The sequence below is a fragment of the Leguminivora glycinivorella genome, chromosome 7 (genome assembly GCF_023078275.1).
Source record: "Leguminivora glycinivorella isolate SPB_JAAS2020 chromosome 7, LegGlyc_1.1, whole genome shotgun sequence".
NCBI lineage: Eukaryota > Metazoa > Arthropoda > Insecta > Lepidoptera > Tortricidae > Leguminivora > Leguminivora glycinivorella.
In genome coordinates, this window is record NC_062977.1 from 15,998,465 (window position 1) to 16,021,070 (window position 22,606).

At 38.6% G+C, this 22,606-nt stretch overlaps 2 protein-coding genes across 2 annotated transcripts in view; both read right to left on the reverse strand.

Annotated features, from left to right (window-relative positions):
* The window catches only part of LOC125227808 (ecdysone receptor), a 349,096-nt gene that overhangs the window by 281,294 nt on the left and 45,196 nt on the right, over positions 1-22,606 (reverse strand). The window lies entirely within an intron of this gene.
* LOC125227807 lies at positions 16,883-20,669 on the reverse strand. The gene is made up of 2 exons (XM_048132153.1): positions 18,926-20,669; positions 16,883-18,135 (listed from the first exon to the last, which is right to left on the reverse strand). Exons 1-2 carry the CDS (start codon positions 20,643-20,645, stop codon positions 18,113-18,115), a joined length of 1,743 nt encoding a protein of 580 aa, XP_047988110.1. The 5' UTR covers positions 20,646-20,669; the 3' UTR covers positions 16,883-18,112.

A 22,606-nucleotide genomic window follows, 5' to 3' on the forward strand; every position in this document is an offset into this window, starting at 1 on the left:
AAAATCAGTTACCATTAGCGATTACCTGTCAAACTTATATCGACCGGCAAGCTCGGAAATGTGGGATCGGACTTAAGTATGTCTTTTCTCCAGTTTAAAATAAAAATATTGAGGATCGATCTCCAGAAAACGACTCCGTCCACGAACATTCTAAATAAAACATAACAAATTTCTAACATATGAAACTACACAAACTTGTAAAAGATCACTTGGGTGCAGACAAGCATGGTCTGTTCGAGCAAGGTGGTCGACCGGCATGCCAATCTTGGCTTCCGCCGGCGTCGCATCATTGCCAGAAACACTTAAGGGAAAAACGAACACTCCAAAATGCTCAGTGACATGAACGAACCATAATTATTTAACAAACTGTCTTCTCCCGTCAAATTTTAAGACCGGATTTGAAGCAAAATTTTAAGCCGATACAGTATCCAAGGAGACAAGATCGTTATCAGTGGAAGAATTTGTCTTTTTATTGATTGTTAAACTACGTACTTATGTAAAGGTTGCTTGAGCAGATTTTTTGTAGTTTATTATTTATTTAATACGCTCAATCAGATGCTGTTTGTTACATTATTTTTTTAATGTCATGTGCAATTTAATCCAATTATTTCTGCTGCTTTAATACATATAATTATTTCTCTAGTACGCGAAAAGAATAGAATTACAACCAGGCAAATAAACTGCCAAAAGTGAGCAAGATAAATATAATGCGTCAAACAAGTGACGTCCATGAAACTTTCAGAGCGAAAGTTGGCGCGGTTTGGAATTCCGTATAATCTCATTATCTTTTCCCACTGACAGTTCAATAGACGTCAAAAATATGTATACAGGTTTTGCCTTATTATAAAGCAGTAGGGCGCACGACTGTAAACATGTCTCTGTCGTTGACTGTAAGCGGAAAAGCTAATGAAATCTTTCTTATCCACTATGACGCACAATATCGATTCGAACGTACAAATTATTTTTACGACAAAGTCCCAAGGCGACGCGAATCCTACTAAGTTTATTTATTGATAGAATTATTGCTCGTTTAGCGAATAATTAGTTACACACGTGCACATGATAAATGGGTTTCTTCCTTTTGAGTTTCTTGTGTCGCGAATTGGTCTGCCTAATTCTGTGTCTGCTGGTTTGTTTATTTTTTTTTGTCAACAGGAAGTTCGTCAGCATCTATTTAATAATAATTGCAGTATTAACTCCTTACAATATACTTATTTATAAATCCAACCCACTTTGGTATCGTATCAGCTGTTCACATTTTTTTTGTTATGGAATCGGAACCTATACGCTTTCAGAGGCAGGACCACTGTAACCATTGCTACTGCTACGTACTATATTTTGGAGTATCAAATGCTTCATTAGAAAACTATTCAGATGCAAAATAATAATTTGATTTGTTCCCTAGTTGTATTCAGATGCACTCAGAAGCCGACCAACATGTACAATTATCTTTTCCCCTCACGGAAACACGTGTTTTGTCCTTTAATACTAGCGGGTAAAAACGCATTTTATCCACTAGTGGGTAAAGTAATTTGACCTTGAATAGAGTCAAATTAAGTGCTTTAAAATTGATAAAAGTAGGTGAATCTAGTAATAAAGATGATTTACCACCTGTGGAACTACTGGAAGCAGTGATAAGCGCATTTTTTGCTTTGTAGTTTCCTCGCTATAGTGAGGGGAAAAGTTTTGTGTTACACTCGGGTGCAAATGTATTTTTCCCCTCACTAGCTCGGAAACACGTGTTTTGTCCTTCAATACCAGCGGGTAAAAACGCATTTTATCCACTAGTGGGTAAAGTAATTTGACCTTGAATAAAATCAAATTAACTGCTTTAAAGTTGACAAAAGTAGGTGAATCTAGTAATAAAGATGATTTACCACCTGTGGAACTACTGGAAGCAGTGATAAACGCATTTTTTGCGTTATAGTTTCCTCGCTATAGTGAGGGGAAAAGTTTTGTGTTACACTCGGGTGCAAATTTATTTTACTTCTCGTGTGTTAAAAAACTCGCAAGTTCAGGATTCTATTCTCGAACCACTCGCTTCGCTCGTGGTTCAACTATAGAATCCTTTCACTTGCTCGTTTTTCAATTCCACACTCGGCGTTAAAATACAACTTTGCCCCCTTGTATAACAAATAACTATTACTTCTCGTGTGTTAAAAAACTCGCAAGTTCAGGATTCTATTCTCGAACCACTCGCTCGCTTCACTTGCTCGTTTTTCAATTCCACACTCGGCGTTAAAATACAACTTTGCCCCTTGTATAACAAATAACTATTTTACCACACCAACTGGTAAAAGCTTCACTTTGCTATTCGAAAACAGATATAGTATGAATTTTCTGAGACGAATTTTTCCCGTTTCCACAGCACGTGCTAAAGTCTCAGTGTAGTTAAAAAGCAACTATCATGATAACAATAAGGTTCAAATTTATGAAACAGTTTACAGTACGCAGGTAACTTTTTTTGAAGATTTTAACTACACTGAGAATTTAGCACGCGCTGGAAACGGGAGCTAGCCGCCGTGAATAATAGAAACAAAGGCTTTTGTTTTAACAGATTACGGCAAAAGCCAAAAAATCATCTCAGAAAATTCATACTATAGCATATTGCATTTTATCCACAAGAGTGCAAAATAATTTCTTACAAATTTTAACTTGATGTCTTCAGATGGCTGGTAGATTTTGCCTTTATATGAAGATTATGAATCATAAAATTATCATAAATATTGAATGAAATGATGGATTTGATTTAGTTTGGTGTTTTATAGTCGGTATTTTGTTCGTGTTGGTGTGGTGAAAAATTTTGTGTTTCACTCGGTGGCAAAGTTTGTTTAACCTTCGTGCCTGGAAACCCTCGCAACGCTCAAGATTCCACTTTTTGGAATCTTTCGCTTACTCGGGTATCAATATTGGCACGTGCGGTTAAACAACAACTTTGCCCCCTTGTAAAACAAATAACTATTTACACTTCATAAAGGTATTAGGCCTAGATTGTGACTAAGCCCAGGGTTAGAGTATGTTCAAAAAGTAGTGTCGTGGAATGTATGGGGCCATATACATTACGTGACTCTCATCCCGAACAGAGTCTATGGACCACTTAAACTGCACGCGTGATACGTAGTAGTTAGGTACTAAGAACAAATTTATTTTACAGAATTTATTATCCATCTATCCTTTGTATAAGCCGCCAAGGTACCTTCCGATTGCCAAGTTATGTGTGTCCACAACGGACAATGCCACATAAACGTTCAGATATTTCTGTTGCGCGTCAAAGTGGCGTTTTGTCGATTTGTTCATACATAAAGTTGCTAACAAATAGTCGTAACTGGGTACAAACAAGCCATTACTATGAGTTGGGAAGAGGCCACTAATGGGCAGACTTCACACGATTTCGCTTAAAGATATTCTTTTGAGTTTCTTGAGTTTCAAAGCTGAGTACCTATCGTGAAATTCAGATTTATTGGCGAGTACTTTGCAGCTCATTAGAGAAGATCATTACTTAGTTATGTAGCTACATATTTATATTTACTTCTATTGTGTAACAAATATCAGACAGCTTGTAACATATTATACAAGAAAGACTGAGTTTTTGACGTTTTAGAATATACTAGGTATGTACAGTACAGTCAACGAATTGGAACACTAGGCCACTGTAGAACTAATGTCATAGTGACGTTATAAATCAGATTGTAAGAAATCTCTTACTTTTTGTCATTTTGACATGGTTGTAGACAGACCTAGGGTTCCAATTGGTTGACTGCACATATTATGTACTCGATAGAGTAAATTTACATTAATTGTATTGAGAAGCCCTAATACTCACTAGGTATTTGACGACCGGTCTGGCGCAGTCGGTAGTGACCCTGCCTGCTGCGCCGCGGTCCCGGGTTCGAATCCCGGTAAGGGCATTTTATTTGTGTGATAAGCACAGATATTTGTTCCTGAGTCATGGATGTCTTCTATGTATATAAGTATTTATATATTATATATATCGTTGTCTGAGTACCTGCAACACAAGCCTTCTTGAGCTTACCGTGGGACTCAGTCAATCTGTGTAACAATGTCCTATAATATTTATATTTATTTATAATATTTATTTAAACTAGTATTGGAAACTGTAAGTCTTAAATTAAGAAAACATGTGATCATATTTGATTGGATGACTGTTTGTTTCATAATAAAATAAATAAAAAAATAAAAGTATTTAGGACTAAAAGTTACACACATTTTCCGAGATGTTAAAAAAAATATTTTAAACCAGTGGTAGAGGTTCAGGCGGCTATTGCATCTCTGAAACAGTCGAATAGACTCGAAGATTATTCAAAATATATTCCTATTGGACATCAACAAAGTTACACGTGTAAGTTGCGTACCGACTGCAAAAAGTTTGGTACTTATCTACACGTTATGTAAGATTTGGCACAACCCATCAACAACATATGTATATACATATTTCCCTCCTTATACATAAAAAAAGTTATTGAATTGATTTGTTAAAAAGTGTTTTGTCCTTTTCTGTCATGTTGACTTATGTATTTGTAAGAAATGGTCAAAAAACTTTATAAAGTAATCAGTTCAGTAACTTTTTCATGAGTAAGGGGCATATTCATAGGGGGAGATTTTTAGCCACAGCCGGGCGTTACCTCGAGGCTATAGTCGCCCCGAGCACAATTAGTACTGCTTAGCGAATATTATTTAAATTTAATTATTAATATTTTATTTAAATTATGACTGTTTTGTTAATTAATTATTTTTATTCTTATGTTCCTATGTGTCATGATTGGTGTATACTGTAAGTGACATTGTATTAATAAATAAATGAAATGAAATGAAATATTAGTCTGCATCCTACGTACTAACAGTTTCATACGATTCCAAATACTTAGCAGTTTGAACCTATTACGCTACTGACCGTTTTGTATGCTAATTGATTGTTTAAACAAATAATCGCATTTTAGCACGCTGGTATGAATTTCTTCAAACTTCTTCTGGAAAATTACTTGGAGGATATTTTCAGTAACTTGGACTTTCTTTATGGCTGTTTTAGTACAGTTACTAATGACTTCAACGTTATTTGTAACAAGCTAAGAATACAATTACTTATTAATGTATGAACTCACTCACTAACGTTGATACTTGATAGAAGATTCCAATCGAAACTTAACCCTTTGAATACCATAGACAGCGAAAGTCCTCCTTACTCGATAGTAAGGAGGCCTATAGCGCTAAAGCCAACTAACTATAGGCTAGGGAATGCAATCCCGACTCGGGATTGAAAATTCGGGATCCCGCGGGATTAGAAATATCAATCCCGCGGGATCCCGGAATTTTCGGGATCCCGTCTAGTTTAAAAAAAAATATATTCGGATGACTGAAGAAGCCAATAACTGCTTGTTTGAGATAATTAGGTTAACTAAAATAACATATTACTTGAAAGGAAATAAAAATCTTTATTCTTTAATCTTACTAACTAAATAATTATCAAGTTTTACGGAAATTAACATAAGTAAATTAGGTAATCAATACAATAAGCATATTTCAAGATTTTGAAAATGACTCCTTAAAAACAAAGGGTATTAATTGTGTCATCTGCTAAACGACATCTTATGTCCGTAGCAATGTACCCAGCTGCTGAGAATGCCCTCTCTGACTCTACACTGGTTGGCAACAGCGTGGCGAAGCAATTATGTATATGTAATCTGCAAAAATCGCCCCCTTGTTCCTCCACACTCAAATAAATCCATTTATTTTTTTATGGTAGACTCTAATTTGTCCAAGTTCGTGGATATACGTGTAAAAGGACTTTTGGACGCTCTTAGAGTTTCTTCTAATTCCTCTTGCAGCGATGTATTAGTTTGTGCAGCACGTAAATTTAAATCCTCTGCAATCACTGAAAGAGGCAAGTCATCTTCGATTAGTACTGCCGTATTAATCTCTGCTTGGTTTGGTTCTTTACTGTATAATCGTGTGATTATATTTTTTATTTCTTTTCTTATGAGATATTTGCTTGGTAATTGAAGTCTCGTTGCCTTTCCATTGCTCGAAGTCCTCTTGATAATTGTTCGGATTTCTTAAATATATCAGCACTGCAGTTGCTTTTGTGCGACGCTCGGAGATACGATTATTCATTGAAGAGACTTTTCTGAGAGAGGAGTTTTTAGGTCTTCTAGCTTTCGAACCATGAAACGCAATGTATGTTCTGCACTTACTAAATCAGTATCTCGACGGCACAATACCTCAACAGCCAATTTCACTGGCTGAAATGTATTTTCCAAATCGATAAGGACAGCGTGTTCTTCATCCGTGAAAAAATAGTCTGAATTAGAACTGAGCAAGAGGTCAACTAAGGTCTTAGCTACACATTGCTTTACTCTATTGTATGTACTTATCATGTTGCATAGGCTAGACCAACGTGTCAACAGTCAAGAACCAGCTAAATTGTTTTGCCAAACTCTTGCTGAATATAATTCTGAAGCATATCATTCTTGGTAGGAGAATTCCTAAGTTTCGATATAATCATTTGGTATTCTGTAGCCAGATCAACTTGTCTTAGAGGTAAGGAAAAGTATAAACCATCATAATTATCTGTATTGGACGTGTGTAGCGTTGCTGACCACTGCCGCCCAATCCCGTCAATCCCGAACGGGATCTCGTCAAATTATGCGTCGGGATTGATCCCGAAAATTTACACGAGATCTCGCGAGATCGGGATCCCGCGGGATCGGGATTGCATTCCCTACTATAGGCGTGTAATGGCAGGCGCTGTCAAAGTAACTTAGATCCTTTCAAGGTTTACAAACGCCCGCTTGCGCTTAGCAGCGTGGCATTTGAATGATGATCATGTTTGTGGCATAAAATTAAACAATGTATAAAAATAGTCACGTGATCATTTTTTTGCACTCGTCTTTATGTATGATTGTCATCTTGGCAAGGTCCTCTGGTAACATTATAAGTAATGCGTCACAGAGCGCAAAAATCTCAGAGCTCAGCCATTACGGCCAAACTCCTGATGATAGTGGTGACTGGTGAGTCAACGATCGAAGTTATTTGACATAAAGATCTCCATAACCGCCTGGGCGTCGTTAGCCACGTTTTCGTACCTGAGTCATTATTTTTTTTTTAACATAAAATTAGCTTTTTATGCAATGTTTGTGCGTGATTTTATCTTAAAAGGATAGGTGGCAAATTACTAAATATACGATGACAGAAAATTCGAGACATAGGCATTATTATAAGTATTGTGTTAAAGGCAAACAAAACACTTATTATATGAAGGGAATATTTTTCCAATCAATTTTATCGAGACAGAATAGTTTTGCTAATAGCAAGGACCATATAATACCGGCACCGACAAAGCCCAAAAAACGTACCTACCCCTGAAATGTATGGGTATTTTAGGCTTAAAAATAGATGGCGCTGATTCGCAGCCTGGAAGTGGCCAAAATAATATTTTCCCCAAATATTTTTGCGTGTTATTATTTTTTATAAGAACAAATGACGTGCTTCTTTATTTTAATATCATATCACGTCAATATACATTTTGAAAAAAATAAATTTGTAGGCATTATCTGTGTAGTTACTATAGTATTTAATAGATGGCGCTAAAAATACGGTACGACTCTTAGTATGAAGATTGTAAATCCTATATAAATAATCCTTGCTAATAGCAATAAAATTCCCATAAATTAACCCTGTAAGGTATGTCCTAACAAAGACAGCTAGGCAGGTGGTAATTCAGCAGATTGTATCTTTCCTTCAGTTCACACAAGTCGCGTTAGTGGCAGGTTGGTCCCGAACTCTAATAAAAAAGCATTGAGTTGGTGTATCCTAAACCTTATCCCAACGTCTATAAGCCTATGGTAGTCGCTGAGTTGTCTTTGTTCTGTTTTACAAGGTTTGCAATTAACACCTGCAGAGGTCGCTTCCTCTAACGAACATACCGCGGCGCTTGCGCCCACGCACCGTCCCACGCGCGCCCAATGTCACTCGCGAAATCAGATAAATCAATACAACTAAATGAATATGTATCGTGATTGTATAATTATTGGCCCATTTGATTTATATCCTGGTATTAATTTCACAGCAGGCTATAACAATAAAACTCGCGTTTGGGGATCACGCGGCCATGTTTGGGTGTGAATGGTGTGATCGATCGGAGTGGAAATATTCGGATTCGACGTTTCGGTATCTGGCGAAATGATAAATCGAATTCACGATCCAGGTGTTGGGGTTCATACGCCTTCCTTGCAGTCTCACGATTATTTTTGAGAAGGTATTTTTTAAGCCTTAGCCTTACTGGCAGGCCTTTTACCTTGATTACGGAATTACGTGTTTAGTTATCTTTTCTTTCTGAACCTATATTCAGGCTGACGTACTTTAAGTTTTTCTTTACTATTGAAAAGATAAATTAGATTGACGTTGCATTTTGTAATTCATTCCACTACCAAAAAGTTTACCGAAGAAATCACTTTTTAGCTGTAAGACTACCTGCAGTTTTCTCTTCTTGAGTTGCTGTATAAGTTTTCATTGTATTGAGACTTGCAAAATGAAATATTGTAAATTGATAATTACGTATGGATTTTTGAAATGTCAAAAATAAAGTGGATTGCTACGAGACAACGCGCTGCTAAAATCAAATTGAATGTGGCAGAATTATCTCAATTGGCAAACGGATGCATTCCAATTACAATGAGATAGCAGTGGATTTTTTTCATTTGTTAGCGCTGCATTCCTATACAATCTAATATACTTACATTAAATAATAAATATTTTTTTACAAATGTAGGTAAGGTGTCCAATAATAGATATAACTTTACAACTTTCAATATTTCGATGGGTTTTGAGATATATGTAGAAACAAATATTTGAAATGGGCCTTTCAGATGTATACGAGATTGGGTTATTTACATTACTAGTAGCCTAATTCATAGAAATTAGTCAAAAACAGATGGTCGAACGATAGCGACCCTGCAGCACTCCATCTAAGGTTGGGTCGTCATTTGTAGTATTAGACGGTAGTCTTTCACAGGAATCGCTGGTTCATCTCCTCCAGACCAGGACCTGGTCATGCATGCCATGGAAAGGCATGCCACCTGGTGGCATGCGTAAATGCATTTTCAGGGCGTAAAAAAAGGCATTTGACGAAAAATTCTGTCAAAATCATTTGCCTTCCTTAGAATGTTTGCTGTTGTTTTTTCTGCAACCATATATGCTCAATTGCTCAACCTTGTCGATGCCGAACTTTTTAGACGTCACGCTAACTCCTCTCAAAGACCCTTTTACCCAATCGGGTTCTGCATGCAACATCTAACCAGTAAACCTTTTATGTGCTTCCTTCCAGCCCCGTCCCTCGCACACTGACCCAATGATGGACGAGTTGTCTAAAAAGGAAATCCTACTTGCGCCGCCCAACCGATACGCGAGTCTAGCGCGTTTACATTACACTTACACTCATTTAAATTAAACCCGCTCTTGCTACTTGAGGGCACTGAAAATGGCTTTTATGGTCGGGAATAAATTCGACTAATTGGGTGATGTTTAGTACCAGCGCTTGCTTAGCTAAATTGACTAAATTCACATACTTTTTTGCAGCTTTAGTTCGTTCTAATATTATTTGTTCTGAGTATTTAAATACCTCTAGGCAAGTGTGTGGGAAATTAAGGAAAGTTTCATTTTGGAAATAGAAAGGAAATGATTTCCTTTGAGAGCAAGAGATGTTTCGGCAAAATTTGAATTTCCTGTGGAATTTAGAAACTTTTTGAGCTTATTTGGCACAATCGCTCACGAAACGCTCACGAAACGAAGCGCTGTAGATATCTATCTCTAATTCAGAAACGTTTGCGGAGAAATGCCATTCGGCTACGGGGCCAGTAAGCATATGCATTATCAATTGTAGGTACTTCAATATTAACACATGGCGAATTTGGCGTAATATCGCACTCAAAACAATCGCAATGTACAAAGCAAAAACTAAGGCTAAATACGAAAAGGTCACATGGTGCAAAATCAGCACATGACACTTGAATGTTTTATCAAACTATCGGCGACAGTTTGTGAAACAACAGATGATCTTCAATATTAAAACGAATATGGCGGAAAACTCAAACAAAACCTTGCGCTAGCCGAAGCGAAGGCCAGTCACCGATGGCCATGTTTATATTTAAAAACTAGTCCACATAGTTAACAGCGGTTTTAGAACGAACCAAACGAGATCGTGACCTAGAGAGGTGAACAAACGACCGATATTTGGGTTCAACTTGGTTCAACCTAAATTTTTGACCCGATTCGATGTAAAAACATTGGGAGCGTACAGCGAACCGCTTGACGTAACACGGGTTAGACCACAGATGTTGCCTGCTAGAATGCTAGAACCTAGACTGCAAACATGTTGGACTACCTGCGGTCATCGTGCCTTTTAGGTATTATGTTATTTCTTCTTTCTCTGTGTTGTGTTGTTAATATTTGTACACATAATTTAATAAGTATTCGTGCATTGCGCGTTCATGCATCCATGCATATTGAAGGAAGTAATTCCAAGAATCCAAGATACAAACGTCATATTATTTTTGTCAATTATCTTCTTAATTTATGTATCAACAAAATGTTGCGAGTAATATATTGTAGCTCAAATAATTGTTAGCATAGGCATTGTATGTCAGATTGTCACTTTTTGGTGAAAGTGAAAATATATGTTGTCCGAGTTGGCCGACCTAAGCGGTTGATTTGATTTTTAACTTTTCCACTGCTTAGCTTCATACTTATGGGAATACCATTGTGACTCACAATTGTGAGCCTGGCAGCGATCTATTTCTTCTTTCCAAACATCAGATCACTGATAAGAGGATACTGTATAGTGTACAACAATGCAAGGACTATGAAAGATAGCCTACGAGTCAAAAACGCGCAATGCATGGGAGCCAGTTTTTAGGGTTCCGTGGACAACGTGAGACTCTGCTGCCCATTGTTTGGAATTTATCCGATATAATCGGATATTTTAGGTGACGGAGAATGTGGCTAAGAGAGGTTAATTGGTACATTTGGACTAGTAAAGATATTGATGGAGACAAATAAATGGCTACCTACTTCACAATTATCAGAGCGTTTTGAGGTAACTATGAGTGTTACACAATGCACGGCTATGAGAGATGATCTACGAGTAGGAGCCAGTTTTTAGGGTTCCGCGGATGGCGTGGGACAGGGCTGCCCATTGTTTGGAATGTGTCCGATGCAATCATACGAGTTTGGTGAGGAAGAATGTGGCTAGAGAGTTTACTTGGTATATTGGGTAGGACTTTGATGCAAATGTGGGAACAAATGATTGATTTCGTAGTAGATGAATCGTGGCAGTTGATTTGTGTGCTTGATTCAAGCGTATTGTTTTTTCTAAAATTATCTCTCAGGTACCTATTCTGTTTTTAAAACTGTTGCTAATAAATAACTTTCACCAACGTGACACCAATTTTTTTTTTTTTGGCTTTTTTGGCACTTTAAGTTAAAGTTCGGTCTGACTACTCTGACTGGATCATTAGGGATAAAGTTTATAATACAGCCGTAAATAAATAATTGAAACAAGTGTTACGCTACTGTAAATCTACAGACTCATATATAAATAATGTAGGTATATACAGGAAGATTCAAAACAATGTTTATATAGACAAACAAACATACAAAGACAAGCAGTACCTACACATGGAAAAATAACAACTTAAAGTCCAAAAGCTCGTGTGTTTAAAGCGTGACTAGATAACAACATGATTTTTATAATTTATATTTAGTTGCATTAAATATGGCGTCCATTTCGAAGGGAGTCGCGCTTGACCGATTTAGAGCTTTCTTGCGTTTCTCTTCATAACGGGACATGCCTCTATTAGGGAACATTATATATAAAAGGAAGTAAGTACATATGATTTTCTATAAAATATAAGTCGTTTTTGCGGAGTCTGTTCGCTAACATCCATGACCCAGGGAAACAACGAATCGCATCGGTTAGGGCAATGATAATGTACTGTGAAGTTGAATTGTAAAACTGTAAACTGGTGGTTTATTTTCCACTTTAGTTATGTTTGGTAATTAAGTTTTAAACTATGCAATGTAAACCTTAGAGTCTTATTTAATTTGCGTGGAAACGGAATATATATTCTAAGCTGCTATTAAGGGGCTGTCAGCTGTTATTCGCGACTGAAATTGGTTAACTGCACACCTCATTATTATAATAAAATTCTTTGTATTAGGTGTAGGTAGCAGCAGCGGCTTGTCCATACAAGCCGATTCCCACCGGCTTGCCTAATATTGATTATTATTTACTAGTAAATTACCTAATGTTGTGATAGGTTTCTTTTTGCTCAGTGTTGCCTAACAGAAATTTTCACCAGCCGCCATTGGTGGTATCTGTTCTGGTACTTTATTTATACAATTCCAAGCAAAATCATCCGTAAAATCCGGAATGTAAGAGCGATGTCCGCAGGTAAATTTCAAGTACCTAGAGTGTCTAACTATTATGGGGACAGAACACTAAAAAAACGCGTACCCTATCTATTAAATTCCTTACCGGCGAACATTGTTCTTGAACGGACAAAAACAGTATTCAAGAATAAACTTAAAAAATATCTCTTGGATACATTGGATATCCTATAGGAATGGCGATGGCCATTACTTCCTAGTCTTCCTACCGGATCGTCCAAAGACTGTTATGGTTAATATAGCGATATTATTGTTTTGTCATATTAGCGAGCTCTGACTCCACAGTCAAACTATATAAATAGTTTTGTAGAGCTATAAATTTAAAATAATGTTTTGTATCCACATTAGGGTATGCAAAAACCGGTTAACTTAAAAAACCGGTTAATAACCGAGACTTTTCCTTCAAAACCGGTTAACCGGTTAACCGGTTTTGAGGATTTTTAGTAAATGGCCGTACCTACTACGCAATAATTACCATTACCTTTAAGAATTCTGATGTTGCACGATGAAGATCATTTTTATCCAGTTTTTGGAAATTTGGTAAATGCGGAAATTGCTAAAAAAGGCTTGTGTGGTTTGAATGTGATTCGTCTGCTTTGCGTTTTCTAGGCATGTCGCGAAGGTCTACAGCTCCCAGAGCCCCTAGTAATACAAGCAATTGATGTAAGAAAACCAAGATCTCCATTTTACCTTTCTTTTAAAAATATAGTTTGAAATATACGGTAGACTCCGGTTCGACGCTCAAGGGACCGCTGATATTATGTCGTACTAACCGGATGTCGTACAAAACGAATTTCATTTCTTTTAATTAAAAGTAATATCTACATCTCTATTACTAAAACCTTTCAATCAATAGGTTTATTTACAGGGTATTATTATCCTAGTATTAATACCTTATTTTATTGTGACTTGTTTAGTTAGAAAAGTCCTTTTTAGTATGCGTGCTTGCTCATCATTTGTAAGTAAAGCTAGTTTATACGCAATCGAAAAATACAAATTGGGTTCTATTTAGTTTATAAGATTAGACCCGAGGCGAACAAATTGTTAAAATTTTAAAAGCAATACTCCAAAAAGTTACATGGCCACAATGTAATCTTGCTACTTGTTGTAGGCAAGACAGGGGGCCGTGCTCGGGTGGAAGTAGCTTTGTTTCCTCAATTTATTAGTAAAACTAAAAACTTTGTCGCTCGTCGTTGCAACTTGCAACCGGACTTGACGGACGGATTCTGTGTAAAATGTGTCGTAAAAAGCGGCTGGTCGTTAAAATCGGAGTCGTAATAAACGGATGTACTTTCATAATTCATACTATCACATACGAAAACCAAATAAATACCTGTGCTTATGTCGTTGTAAGAGGTTGGACGTTAGGTCTATGCGGAGTCGTAATATACCAACCGGACTCTACTGTATTGTATAAAATGTATAATTGAGTAGACTCGGGACTAATTTTTAAAATAAAATCATTACAGATAATAATGTTGTCAATGAAAAGTAATGAATAAATCTTTATTATTACAAAACATTAAATAATTACGTATTTTTGTCCAAATCTCCAAATTTTGAGAAATAAATACAGTTTCGGTTATTAACCGGTTAGAGACTATAAAAACCGGTTTTTAACAGGGGCCACAAAGTCTCGGTTAACCGGTTTTTCGGTTAACCGGTTAACCGGTTTGCACACCCTAATCCACATGTATATAAATTTAATAAATAATAAATGTAAATGCAAAGATAACTTTAACTATCAGGCCGGGTCCAACATGGCTGATCAATAAGGCTACAATGGGGCACAGACCGCATACACTTTTAAGGCGGCGTCGGTGCCTCTGGTTTGTTTATGGATACGCAAAGGGGCCGCGAGCGCGAGCTTGGTTATGGTATGTCTCCATTGAACTTTCAATTTTTTTTATGTCTATTGCACAAAGAAAATAGAACTGTACTTAAGGCGGATTTAATGGTATAAGGCATTCTCTGACAGTCAACTTTCGGGGGGTTATTACAAGCAACAACGTCTACTATCGATGCGATTAGCCTAAGAATAAATTTAGATGTAGAGAATTCCTGCCTTGAGAGTTACCAGCGCCTGCCATCGGATTTATACGATAAATGTATCTGTCTAGTTTCGAACATTATCTAAATTGAAATTAGGTCTAATAATGCTGCTTAAGGAAAAAAATACAAAGAATAATAGGCTAATTACTAACTAGTGAAATAAAGAACAAGATCAAAATAATATTTACAAAGATAAGTTTGTAAATTAAATGAAGGTAGGGCAAAATAATCAAGTTTACAGGTCAACATTTATCACATTATGCGCGCAAGGCAAATCTTTTTTTTATTTTGTTTATAACAATAACCTAACCAATTTCCGTCTACAAAATATTATTAAAATTAAAATTTTGAAAAAACCCCCGACTGCGACATAGTAGACCGATTTTCATGAACCATGGCTAAGAACACTCCCGACTAACTCAGCTTTCCGACAAAAAAATCTAAATCTAAATCGGTTCATCCGTTCGGGAGCTACGATGCCACAGACAGACACACTCACACACACACAGACAGACAGACAGACAGACAGACAGACAGACAGACAGACAGACAGACGGACATACAGACAGACAGACAGACACGTCAAACTTATAACACCCAGTCGTTTTTGCGTCGGGGGTTAAAAACAGTTAACGTCGAATATTCGTTAAACAGTTAACGTCAAATATTCGACTACTGGCTACAAATGCTGCAATGCATTCACACAGCTGTTTACAGACGCAGACGGTGTAAATGGGGACATAGCTTAATAAGATGGCGCTGTACCGATCCTGATTACCACTAATGGTACAAACCATAATTTAACTAATAATTAATGCTTGAATGGAGACAATTCACCACTTTTATTCGATTACAGCTTAGTTAGTCTGTACTCGTATCTGATTGAATTGTGGAATGTTTTGAGTAAGACTTCTTAGAGGGATAGAAATACCTCTTGGTGGGAGATTTCCACAGAACTTAATTTAGATAGAAGAAACAAATTCATATATTTGTATAGGGGCCGAGCGTATCAAATTTTGTACTGAAGTTGATTCTTGCCTGTAATTTTAAATATGTCTCAGGCTCTTGATTGTTCATAATTTTTGTGTTGTTGCAATTGAATATCACGTAACGAGGCATTTTTTATGTTTTGGTTGACTTCAACTTACAAAAATTGACGCCCGAAAGCTGCAAGCTGCGAGTAAAGACGGACAACTCAGTGGATTTCACTGTTCATTTGACACGCTAAGTAGATACGTTTGCTTGATCTATGGTATATAGGACATCTGTGGAGATTTCTAACTGTGTAGACAAGATGCCTATCTAATCGTCAATGTTTATAATATATTATTTGTATGTATATTTGTGTATAAGTATATGTGTAATGATATGAACGTATTATTTATGTATTATATTGATTGTAAATAATATTGCTATACTTGTCAATAGTTGTCATGCTTTCTAAATTTATTTTTCTCACTGCACCCACATTCGCGAATTTCTGTTTGGCCCTATGGTTGGCTGGTAGAGAATGCCTTAAGGCATTAAGTCCGCCATTTGTACTTTTTTTCAATTGTGCAATAAAGTTTAAATAAATAAATGCTCTGTGGCAAACGAAAAGCAACTGGTTTTATGGATGACGAAAAAAAAATAGGTCCCCGTCCCGCGAATTTCCTGTATTTATGTATTTACTAGCTTTTTCCCGCGGCTTGCCTCGCGTTAAATTCGAAAATTGCGGAATGTTCCATACAAATCCCCCCCTCCCCGTTTTAGAGAAGTGGGGGGTTAGAAAGAGACAAAAGGTAGCCTATGTCACTCTCCATCCCTTCAACTGTCTCCATTAAAAAATTCACGTCAATTCGTCCATCCGATTGGCCGTGATAGGCGGGCAAATAAACAGACACACACACTTTCCCATTGTTTGAGCCTGAACTCAATTGTTTAAATAAAACAGTGTAAAATATTACCATTTCTTTTAATGGATTTTAAATTACAGGTTTTTGTCTAGGACACGCGACAGAGAGAGTTTTCGATTAGTAAAAAAGGGGCGCTGGTGACGCGCACCGTGCTTTTATAGTGTCGCGACGGGGGAAAACCGCGGCGCTTCAGTCTTCATTCCTATTGGTCCGGCAGGTCGAGGCTCTGGCCGCTGCTCATTGGATCAGCGGGGTGACCGGAGGTTGGCTATCCTGTCTGTGTTGCCAGTCAGGGCGTTAACATACTCCGGGGCGCTGAAAGACTCTCTTTCAGGATTCTTGTTGTGACGAGAGCGGGCATATTCTGTTCAGCGCACGCTTGATCACCCCTCTAGCGGTATTGATGTCTGCCACGCGAGGTACGCCATCCTTCCCGTGGTATAGTTTGACGACTCTGCCCATGCGCCAGAGCAACGGCGGTAAGCCCTCCTCCTTGATGAGTACTACTTCTCCCAGTTGTAGGTCACGTTGCCTCTCGCGCCATTTGTAGCGTTGCTGTTGTAGAGACACGTACTCGGCCGACCAGCGCTTCCAGAAGTGTTGCCGTAGCTGCTCCAGCCTCAGGTAGCGGTCCAGGCGGTGCGGGTTGCGGTCGTCGAGCGGCGGGCCCGGCAGCGACGTGAGCGGCCTAAAAATGAGAAAGTGCCCGGGAGTAAGGGGTGTAAAGTCTAAGGGGGAGGGAGAGAGTGGACAGAGAGGCCTACTGTTTAATATTGCCTCCACTTGGCTAAAAAGGGATGCAATTTCTTCAAAGGTGAGATGGGTGTTACCCAAAACTCTTTTAAGATGAAATTTGGCGCTCCTTATACCGGCCTCGACGTATCCGTTGAAATTTGGCGCGTAAGCTGGTGCGAATTTAAATTTAATTCCTTGACCAGCTGCAAATTCAGACAAGTCACTTTTATATAACTTAAAAAAATCATTAATTTCTTTAGCTGCAGCTACAAAGTTTCTGCCATTATCGCAAAACAATTCCGCAGGTCTGCCGCGCCTAGCGATAAACCTGCGTAGAGCTAGCACAAATGCATCTTTAGATAAGTCGCTCACAGCTTCTATATGAACACATTTATATCTTAAGCATATAAACAGACACAAGTAACATTTGGTGATTTTGCATCCACGCCCCCGGCGATCTGTTATTAAATAGGGCCCTGCCATGTCTACAGCTGTTGACGTGAATGGAAAGTCAGCCTTAATTCGTTGCGCTGGTAAATTTCCCATTATATTTTTTAAAGTTTGGCCAGCGATACGTTTACAGGTGACACAATTGTGGGCCGTGCTTCGTGCCAAATTCCTGCCGCCGATCGGCCATATCTCGTCTCGTACTGAGGCTAGCAATGACTGTGGCCCGGCATGTAAGAGACGTACATGTTCATGTGTAAAGATGAGTTTAGTTAGTGTGTGTTTAGCACGTAACAACATTGGATGCTTCTGATCGTAAGTACAATCTGAAGCATCCAGCCTCCCGCCTACTCTCAAGAGGCCTTGAGAGTCGATGAACGGGGCCAGGGTTAGTATGTGTGACTTGGGACTCAACCTGTGACCTTTGCGAAGCGTTTCAAGCTCTGCAGAGAATGACTCCTGCTGTGCAAGTTTAATTAGAGTGTTAAATGCGTCTGTAAGCTCCTGTGCTGAAAGTGCACCAGTTAATTTAGGCCCACGGGGCTTACAGTTATTTATGAAACGACGCACATAGGCCATAGTACGTTGTAGTTCTGTGTATTTTGAAAATCTGTCAAAATCTATAATAGATGAGGTTTCTGTGTTAGTAGTGAGCATTGATGTTACTTTAGTTTCAGGTAAGACCTCCGGATCTACAGCGTTTAATTCTGGCCATTCATTCTCAGGCTTTAATAGAAACTCGGGGCCTTCCCACCACAGAGCTGTCCCTGCGACATGTTGTGGATCCACACCACGAGTTGCAAGATCACTTGGATTTTGTTTTGTAGGTACATGTCTCCAGGTGGCTCCGGGAGCAAGGCTGTCTATAGCTGCTACCCTGTTGGCCACAAAAGTTTTAAGCTTTGATCTGTCTGTTTTTAGCCAAGCCAAGCAGCAGCTAGAGTCAGTCCAGAATATTGTGCGAGAGACAGGACGTCTCCAGGCTCGTACTACGGCTGCATATGTTTGGGCTGCTAACAAGCACCCGGCCAATTCAAGTCTAGGAATAGATGTGCGACGGATTGGAGCAATTCTGTCCCTCGCACACAGCAAATGTACTTTCTGTTCACCGGATTCAGAAATAGATTTAACATAAATGCAGGCTGCATATGCAGTCTCCGCAGCGTCAGAAAAACAGTGTAACTCTATTGTGCAGGTTGCCTCACATAATACATATCTAGGTATGCTAAGTGATTTAATGTGATGTAAGTTTTTAATGAATTTTGACCAGATATGCTGTATTTCAGGAGACACTGGCTCGTCCCAAGCTTTGCCTTCTTTCCATAAGGTTTGAATTAATATTTTAGCTTTAACTGTGCATAGACTTAAGAGTCCTAATGGATCAAAGACTTGGAACGTTTCAGATAAGATTTTTCTTTTTGTAACTATTTTATCAGAATGATCATTTTTAATGGAAAAGTTTAGTACATCTTGGCTAGGCTGCCACCCTAGTCCAAGTGTTTGGCAAGCTTGACTCAATGCTAAGTGATCATCTTTATTAATATAATCCGACTTTAATAGCGCGTTAGAATTCGAGCGGTATTTACGTAAATTGAAACAACCAGAGGCTAAGGCCTGTGAGACACCTGCTTGTATACGAAGCAGCTCTATTTCAGAGTCTGCGCCTGTTAATAAGTCATCACAGTAAAAGTCATTTTGTATAATAGTCCTAACTAAAGGATCCTTGCTTTCAGCCCCTAACTGCCACAAACAGCGTGCTGCTAGCCAGCTCGATGAAGCAAAGCCGTACGTAACGGTATTTAAAGTTAGTGAGCGTATGGGTAAGTGCTCATCTTCGCGCCATAGAATAACTTGTAGGTTTCTATCTATTTCATTCATCATTATTTGCCTGTACTGTTTTTCTATGTCACCAGATAGCACATACTTGTACTGTCGGAATCTAAGCAATATGTCAAACAGTGGGCTTTGTATGTTAGGACCTACAAGCTGAATATCATTTATTGAATACCCAGAAGAGGTGGGACAGCTAGCGTGAAAGACTGTGCGCATGCGTGTAGATTCCCTCTCCTTCATCACGGGGTGATGCGGGAGGTGATTAGCTTTGTAACATCGCTCAGACTCCGACAGATGCCCTAAGTCTCTATATTCATTTATGAAATCAACATACATTGATTTTAGTTCAGGTTGGTTACTAAAACGTTTCTCTAAACTGAATAAACGCTTTTTAGCTATGTTAAATGAGTTGCCTAAGCAGTCCGGCGAGTCCTTTAAAGGCAAGCGCACAACGAATCTGCCGTCAGATTGGCGGTAAGTGTTTTCAACAAAGTGTTGGTTTATAAGGTGAGACTCGAACTCACTCCCATTTTTGATGGAGTCCGTTTCAGACGGTAGCTCCTCTGTTTCCCAAAATTTGGTCATTTGGGCCGACAGATCAGACAGACAGAGGTGGCTGCGCGTGTTCCCTGTATGTAAGTGAGCCGAGGCTCCCTCTACCGGTCCCGCTATTAACCACCCTAGTTTAGATGGGATTAGGAAGGTGCGCTTGCTCGTTGGCAATCTTTTTGCAGCACCTGTCACAATAGTCCAAAACATTTCCACTCCCAACAGCATATCTATTTGGGATGGAACGTTAAATGTTGGGTCAGCAAGCTGCACAGAGGCAGGTAAGTTAAGGTGACTAATGTCTACATAGTTTTGTGGAAAGCGACTAGTTACTTGATCTAAAACTAGAAAGTCAATTTTGGCATTAAAATCACTGAGTTTAGATTGAATATGCGCTGCACAAAGCACAGGTTGATAGGTCAGAGGCGTATTTCCTATTCCTGTCACATTTGAGGCAGTTAGAGGCTGACAATCAAGATTTAGTTTTTGTCTCAAATTATGAGATAGATAATTAGACTGTGAACAACTGTCTACAAGACATTTAACTGTCTCCTTTTTGTTGTTAATAGGGTTGATCACTTCAATTAGAGCTGTTGAGAGCAATGACTCGCTAGTGCTAATTAAAGTGCTAGCAGTGAGGGTGTTTTGCACCGCTGCACTGTCAGAGGTTAGCATAGTCGAGGAGCAAGCCACATCTGACCTAGCACTATTTGCAGGTTGGGCTGTTTGTTCCGTGCTGGCTCCTGGTGGAGAAGTGTTGAGTGTTTGTGTGGTGTGTAGGTATGTATTGTGACGTCTCTTACATACCCGGCAACCGTTCAGCTTGCACTGACGGGTCTCATGGTCCGGTCGGAGGCAGACATGGCACAGCTTCAGACGTGACGCCTGCGACCAGCGCTTGTCGACTGACATCTTTTTAAAGGCTGGGCAGTCGTACACTCTGTGATCACCATGGCACACGATGCACGGCCGACCCTTGTGGTCATCTTGTTTCTCTGAAATCACGAATGTTTTTATGTTTTTATCATGTTTAAATGCAGTTTTATTGGCCACAGGCTCTGGCTTGTGGTTAGATTGTTTTTCTCTCCTAGAGCGATACAGATTTTCTAAGATGTCTGCACGATTACTAAGAAATCCCCTAAAGTCATCGAGTGATGGCCACTCTTTGAGAGTGTTCCTATGTTCTTCCCATTTTGCATTAGTATTGACGTCTAACTTAGCCGTCAATAGGTGAACTAAAATTGTATCCCAACGCTCTGTCGGTTGACCTAATGTCTTTAGGGCCCGGAGATTTTTAACTACATGATCATTAAGGAACCTTAAGGCCTTATCCGATTCTCGCTGTATAGGTTCTAAATTAAATAGAGAATTTAAATGGTTAGTAATCAGCTGTCTTTTATTACTGAACCTGTCACACAAAATTTTCCAGGCTTCAGTATAATTGTTAGCGGAGACTTCTAAGTTTGCTATCACTCTGGCCGCATCCCCTTCAAGATAAGAGCTCAGATAATGGAATTTATGAATAGGTTTAATGTGATCATTATTGTGAATTAAAGATTCATAAAGGTCCTTAAATTCCATCCACTTATAATATGAACCATCAAATTTAGAGATTTTAATTTGAGGAAGCTTGAAGCCAAGATGCTCAGAATGACAGCCGTTCGATGAACATGTTCTGACAGAAGTCTCTGGAGAGGGTTTTTGAGCTTGAGAGCGTTCAAGAATGCACTGAGCTGCAGCTATAGCATTATTGATATGGGTTTCATTGTTGTCCCGTTCTGCAAGTTCAGTGTCTAAATTTTCAAAATTAGCAACTTCGATTGAAGTTTGCAGCTCGTCAAGTCGCGTGGATAACTCTATAACTTTGTTTAATCTTAAGGTCAGCTCATTGAATTTAACACCTGATAACACTTCATCATCTGAAATTTTGTCTAAGTAAATGCGGAATTTGGAAACTTGACCTTTAATTGATCCGCGTTTAGTACGCAATTCTGCTAGAAGAGCCTCCCTTTTAGCTGCCTCAGCCATGTTGAATTATGTTTTTAACTGGGCTAGCAAACAAGTCAAATACAATTTTAAAAATAAAATGTCAAGTTTAAAGTTATCCACGTTAGAAATAAAAATGTGAAAACAGCTTACGCGCCTTTTAAACTTCAACAGCTAGGCCGAGGTGTGTTGCGGCAGCAGTCCCTTGGACAACTTGCCACGTGGTGGCAGGTATGGGCGTGGCACTACAGATGTGGCACGCGACACGCACTGCGACGGTTGTCCACGGAATCCACTGAAATTGTGCAAACGAAACTGTGCATAAGCGAACACAAACCAAGATGCAAGCAGGCGCGATGTTAGAATAGAACCACTTTGCGTCAGCGTAATTAGAAAGAAATAGATACAGTTGAGTTTAAATTCACCTTTTTAAAGAAGAAAGCAGTGCCTTTGATTGCAAATGAATTTATCACCTTACGTTTTTATCACAAAATAAGAATGGCATATGCAATTTCTATTAAACTTTAAACGAAACTCAATTTTTAAATTAAAAGTATGGAAAGAACAATGCACTTTACTGTTTTAAGCAGAAAAAACTCGAAATGCAGTATGCGTTAAGCTATGCTATAGCAACGTTTATGTGCCAGCGT

Coding starts and splice junctions, on each gene's coding strand:
- LOC125227807 (XM_048132153.1), bottom strand. CDS start 20,645: ATGCTAACCTCTGACAGTGCAGCGGTGCAAAACACCCTCACTGCTAGC. Junction 18,136..18,925: donor CACAGTTAAAGCTAAAATAT/TAATTCAAACCT, acceptor CATAAATAACTG/TAAGCCCCGTGGGCCTAAAT.